This window comes from Mustela nigripes, chromosome 12 (genome assembly GCF_022355385.1).
Source record: "Mustela nigripes isolate SB6536 chromosome 12, MUSNIG.SB6536, whole genome shotgun sequence".
NCBI classification, from domain to species: domain Eukaryota; kingdom Metazoa; phylum Chordata; class Mammalia; order Carnivora; family Mustelidae; genus Mustela; species Mustela nigripes.
In genome coordinates this window covers 45,271,432-45,277,431 of record NC_081568.1, presented here as the reverse complement: position 1 = coordinate 45,277,431, position 6,000 = coordinate 45,271,432, and the positions used below count along the sequence as shown (strand labels likewise).

Below are 6,000 nucleotides of genomic sequence, written 5' to 3'. Positions count from 1 at the left end.
GCACGGCAGTTCTCCGGCTGTGCCAGCCTTGGGAATACTGTGGAGGTTCTCGTCCCTTCTGTATGTGTTTACTGCCAAACACCGATTTCTCTTGCTGTGAGCCTTGGCGCTCGTGTCCTTAGACGAGTGAACATTCTCGAGCAGTGATGACCTGGGTGGAGTGGTCCGATATAGCCCTGCTTCGGGCTCTCCATCTGGCCTTTGGGCTGGATCAGGCGTCCGGGAGGCGAGAAGACTGACTCCGCAGCCCTGGAGCCCGGAACAAATCAGTAAATGCCTGTGGGCTTAGAGCTTGAGTTCCTCCCCCCACTTCCCCACCCAGTCTTCTTCCCCAGCCGGTGGCAGGCTGTGGGGCCATGGGGATGCCTTGGGCAGAGCTGGCCGGTGCACTACTGGGTCGCACAGAACCATTCACAGGCTGGATGGGCTTGATGACTAGGGGCTGGGGAGACCTTAGGAGTCTGTGCTGCCTCTGGCAGGACCCTCTCCTCTTCTGGCTCTGAGACTGAGGGGTGTAGATGGAACTCAGGACTGAGAAAGGCTAGGATTCCTATTCCGAATTCTGTAGAGTCTAGAAACAAGAAACTTTCTCCCGGTCTCAGTTTCCCTATCTGGAAAATCAAGGGGTGGGCTCTAGGTGAAGGCCTTGTGTTCACTGGATGATTCTGGATTCCTTTCCTTGGGTCCACAGGGAGGAGGCAGCAGCCACCGTTTACGGTGTTGACAGGCCTGTGCCTCAAGTACGGAGCCCCCGCCTCCCCCCAGCCTCCCCCCAGCCGGGAACTGGGGGTGGGGAGGCAGAGGCGGATCCGCCTCCCTGTCCCCGCAGGCGGCCTGGAGTCGAGTGATGCTGGCTAGCTGAGCTTAAAACCAGGGACAGCCACCCCCTTCCTCCTCCCCGCCCCCCTGCCATTGGCTCCAGGGAGAGGTTGACATCAAAGCCGAGGCCTTATATAAGCCAGACCCTGAAGGGGAGGCCGCAGAAGGGTTAAATAGGTCTCCCGGCGTCGCCGTCCTAGCCCGCGGGAGGCCAGCGGGCTGCGTGCCTCTCTCTCTCATCAGCCTTGCCCCAGACTCTCCCAAAGCCGGCGTCCAGCAGAGCGCCGCCCCAGAGCCCACGGGTGGCCCCGGCAGTCTCTGGGGCGCATGGGGCGGCGCTAATCGGGCTGGCGGCGCAGGCCAGAGGCCGCTCCAACATGAACCTCGTGGGCAGCTACGCACACCATCATCACCATCACCACCCACACCCGACGCACCCCATGCTCCACGAACCCTTCCTCTTCGGCCCGGCCTCGCGCTGTCACCAGGAGCGGCCCTACTTCCAAAGCTGGCTGCTTAGCCCCGCTGACGCTGCCCCAGACTTCCCCGCTGGTGGGCCACCGCCCACAGCCGCGGCGGCCCCCGCAGCCTACGGTCCCGACGCCAGGCCGGGCCAGAGTCCCGGGCGGCTGGAGGCGCTCGGAGGCCGCCTGGGCCGGCGGAAAGGCTCAGGACCCAAGAAGGAGCGGAGGCGCACAGAGAGCATTAACAGCGCGTTCGCAGAGCTGCGCGAATGCATCCCCAACGTGCCTGCGGACACCAAGCTCTCCAAGATCAAGACTCTGCGCCTGGCCACCAGCTACATCGCCTATCTGATGGACGTGCTGGCCAAGGACGCACAGGCCGGCGACCCTGAAGCCTTCAAGGCCGAACTCAAGAAGGCGGATGGCGGCCGCGAGAGCAAGCGGAAAAGGGAGCTGGTAAGTCGGGCGCCTGCGCTCCAGCCAAGGGTGCGGGCTTGGTGGGCACCCGCTGGTCCCGTACACAGAGTACGGAGTCTGCGTTGCCGTATGTGCGACTTTGAGAGGCTGCGGGGAATTCTGAGGCTATAGTGTGGGATCATGTGCGTGGTGGGAGGCGGATTCATATTCGAGTTCATTCCTAATGTGGGACAGTTTTTGTAAGGCAGTGAATGAAAACCATCCTAAAAGGAGTCCCTTTGGAAGATTCAGACCCGAGAAAATGCACACATCTTACATTTTGGTTCCGATTATAAGGGGGTTCTCATCCATTCCTGGACTTTCCTGGAATCTACATTAAGAATGCTGTAGAAGTGTGTTACTTTAATTTGCTTTAGTGCATAAACCTGTGAATGTGGTTTCAGTTACTGTTTTCAAAGGGTTTTTGCTGAAGAGGTTAGGCTACTTTCATTGTTGTAAGGATAGGGAAACTGAGGCTCAGAGTGGGACCAGGAGGTAAAGGCCACCTACTGGAGGAGTCAGAGGTGGAACTGGGGTCAGACAAGTCAGGTCTTCTACTCCCTGTCCAGAGCGGGTTCCACTGCTCTGCTGCCCACAAGCTAGTTCTGAGGACGACCTTGATCATTTTGTGTGTGAACTCTGACAAGCAAGAGGCACAGGTCTCACCCACTGCTTTTGGCTTTGGAGATTGCAGTCCCTACTCTACCTTTCTCGATCCTCTCCAGGGGGAGTCACACTTTCTGGAGGGCGGTGCTGCTAGCCCAGGGCTCTGGGACCTCTGAGGGTAGTGATTTCCAGGCTAGCAAACTCGTTTCTCTGAATTGGTGCATTCAGGCCCCAGGCAGCAAGTTTGGGGCTGGCCGGAATGCCCCATCAGGTTTACTTGGACCCGCAGGGGCTGTGGTAAACTAGTGAAAGCTCGTCTAGGGAGACTGGGAGAGATCGATAGGCATCGGGTCTGTAAACTGCCACCAGGGCGGAGGAGAGGCAGGCCGGGGGACACCTGGTTGCAAGGAGTTTGGGGGCGTATCACCACCCACTGTTCATCGCCGCCTCTTTCAAATAGCACCGCTTGGTTCTTGCTAAGAGCCAGGAAGGAGGATGGTGGGCCTGACCCACTCGTTCCTCCTTCGCTTAGCTGTCTGAGGTTCCCAGAGTGCTAGCGTGGACCCAACCCCCCCACCCCCAACGCAACCAAGCCTGGATGCCAAACCAGCCTGGAAAGCGGGTGGGACTTATGAGGGGAGCAGGTTCATGAGCTGGAAAACTGTCGGTTCCCACCCTTCCCATTCCAACCCCAGCGGTCATCTTTTAGCACCATAAAGCCCAAACTACTGGCACTAATTTCGCCAGGCACAGAAAATTCTCATTCCCAAACTTCCAGAAACTACCCGTGCCATCCCGGGCCCCCAGAAACTCTGGCGCATGAAGGCAAATTTATAAGCCTGTTGGCCTATTTCGCAAACAGACATCTATTACTTATTTAAAAGCGCCCGATTACTGCTCCCAAAACCTTTTCCCCACCCCGACTCTATACCTGGGTGATAGGAGCAGAACAATTTAAACCTGTCTCTCGCCTCTTTTCTTGTGTGTGTCCCCTGGCAGCAGCAGCACGAAGGCTTTCCTCCTGCCCTGGGCCCAGGCGAGAAGAGGATTAAAGGGCGTACAGGCTGGCCGCAGCAAGTCTGGGCGCTGGAGTTAAACCAGTGAGCTGAGGCTGCGCCGAGGACCCTGCCACGGCTGCCCGACCCCGGAGCCCCGGGAGGAGAGGAAGGTGGCGGCGGCGGCGGCGAGGGCCAGGCTCTGAGTGCCGGGGGCTTCTAGGGGCGCATCCCAAAGAGGCTCTGCTGCGTGCTGGCAGGTCGCCGGCTGCAACAACACTCTTGGATCACACGTGCAATGTCATTTGAAATTGTTTTTAATACATTGAGAGAGAGAAATATATATATATATATATATCCACCCCCCACCCCCAAGCCAGAGGGCGGCTCTTGGCTGCACAATGTGGGAGAGAGGGACCGCGGGACTCAAGCGCACTGAAACGCGCCCTTCCAACCCTTCTGGGGCGAATTTAGAACCCCCGATGCTTTCCCCACTTGGCCTGCTGGCTCTTTTTCTCATCCTCCTGTCTGCTTTGCGGCAAATCCCTCGGGCGCTCTTTTCTCAAATTAAAATGCAATAAGAGGAATCAATAGTTTTCTGCCAGGGAAAGAACCAACCAGGAAGATGAAGGGCTGCCTTTTGTTATTCTCCCTCAAACAGTGGTGTTTTACTTTACTTTATTGTTGCTGAACTTCCTATTTAGTTCCAATGGAAACGCTTTCTCTCCTTCCCTCCTTCTTTCCTTCCTCATTCCTTCCTTTGTAAATAAAAACTTTTCTCTATGTTGAGAAGTTTTTATGTATTTAAACTACCTACTGTGCCTGTAGCGCTCAGGTGTTTGTTTATCTACCCCTCCCCCACCCTTTTTCTACCTCAATTCCGTAAGACCACTCACTGTCCCCTCCCTCTGCCAAAGCGGTATCTATGCTCTTGACCAATAAAAGATTTTCTGAAATCAGAGGCAGCCTGTGTGATGTCTTGGTGGGTATATCCCCTGGCCCCATCCTGTCTGCTAGGTGGAGAACCCTCAGTTCTGACTTCTTTGTGATGAATGTTCATAGCAAATGGCAAATCACGTCGGGGAAAAGGGAGTAGATAAAGGATTTATTTGTGGGACAAAGAACAAAGTTCTTTGAATATAATGCCTGGAACAGGATAACTTTAGTGAACCCATAGACAGGAAAGCTGGAAAGGAATTAGACCCAGCAAGGACAGGCTAGGATTTATGCGGGTCTGCATTTGAGTTTGTGTGGGTTGGCACACCCCCCTCCCCCAGTCTGCAGGCGGTGTTTTGGGGTTATTGGGAAGCGGGCTTGTCACACAAACAAAGGGCATTCCAGGGCACTGCAACTCGGAAGAGGGGTTTGCACTGGGGAATATGTTCTTGTACCTGAGACTCTGATCTTAGAGATGTGTATAGGAACTCACAGGAGCCCTGCAGCTGTGCGGGGAAAGGGCGGGGGGGGCAAACACAGGGTCTGCTTAGCACAGCCCCCTGCATGCAGTAAGAGCTGGACAGATCATAGCGGCTATTACTTTATCCTTGAGTAAAATAAGCTCTTGAGTGCTTACGGTTACACGGAGACAATTAAGGTTTCCTTCCAGCAACAAAGCATTAAACAAATATTTGTGGGAGAGCATGGGGGTTTGTGCAGAGCGGTGGAGTGTGTGTGTTGCTAATTCAGGTACTCGTGCAGGACAGCTGATTTTTGTGCCCCACGAGCACATCCACGACTGCGTGTGGGAGTGAATAAAAACGGGTGCACTTGCCAAAGCGTGGATGCGTGGAAGGCTGCAGTGGAGCAGGCAAATGCTGGCGCTTACGTATCCCGAAATAACAGTGTACAGACAACTAGCTTTGTGTGCGTGCAACTGTGTGCCAGGCTCGAGGCTAAGCGCTTTTACGTGTCCCGACAGCTCCCGAGGTTGCGCGAGGGAACGCACGGTCTGCGGTGCTTGTCCTGGTCTCCGCGCTCACTGCGAGGGAGGCGCGAACGCACGCACGGGTCTCGGGGCGCTTCCTTGCTCCGGAGCTGAGGCCCTCCCGCTGGGGCGTGCGCCAGAAAGGAGACTGCGGGCAGCTCCAGGACCAGGCGTGTCCAAGGTGCCTCGTCCCGGCATCGGGGTGAATATGGGGCCCCATTAGACTTGGCTGTAAACACCGTGGCAGGAGCTGAACGGCTACGCCAGCCCTTCCGGACGCGAAGGAGTTAATAAAAGGTGTTTTATGGGTGCGAGGAAACGGTGGGGGAGGTGTGAGCGTCTCTCTGCTCTGACCCCCCTACTTTTTCCTTTTTTCCTTCTCGCCACCCTCCGCCAGATCAAACAGACCCGCGATTTAACTAGGGCAACACCTCGCGGTAATGAGCCGCCCGGCACACACCTCCCCCGGCCTCAGTCCCCGCCCGAGGCCCCAAGGCCCTCAGGAAGGAGCAGAAAAGAAAAACCGAGGGTTTTTCTTTTTCTTTTTCTTTTTTTTTCTTCTTCTTCTTCTTTTTTTCCCCATTTTCTTTCCAAGAGCTGCGAAGCCCCTTAGAGATCCTGGCGCGCATGGAGAAACTGCGGCTCAGGCAGTAAGCCGATCCGGGTTCCGCCGCACAGAGGGGGCCTTATCTGGATTCGAACCCAGGACTCCAGTGTATTTACTAGATGGTCCTCT

The 6,000-nt window shown here is 55.9% G+C and overlaps 1 protein-coding gene across 1 annotated transcript; it reads left to right on the top strand.

Annotated features, from left to right (window-relative positions):
- The first annotated feature begins 1,173 nt into the window (after positions 1-1,173).
- On the top strand, positions 1,174-4,192 carry HAND1 (heart and neural crest derivatives expressed 1). The gene is made up of 2 exons (XM_059416536.1): positions 1,174-1,739; positions 3,345-4,192. Exons 1-2 carry the CDS (start codon positions 1,197-1,199, stop codon positions 3,447-3,449), a joined length of 648 nt encoding a protein of 215 aa, XP_059272519.1. The 5' UTR covers positions 1,174-1,196; the 3' UTR covers positions 3,450-4,192.
- The last annotated feature ends 1,808 nt before the right edge of the window (positions 4,193-6,000 follow it).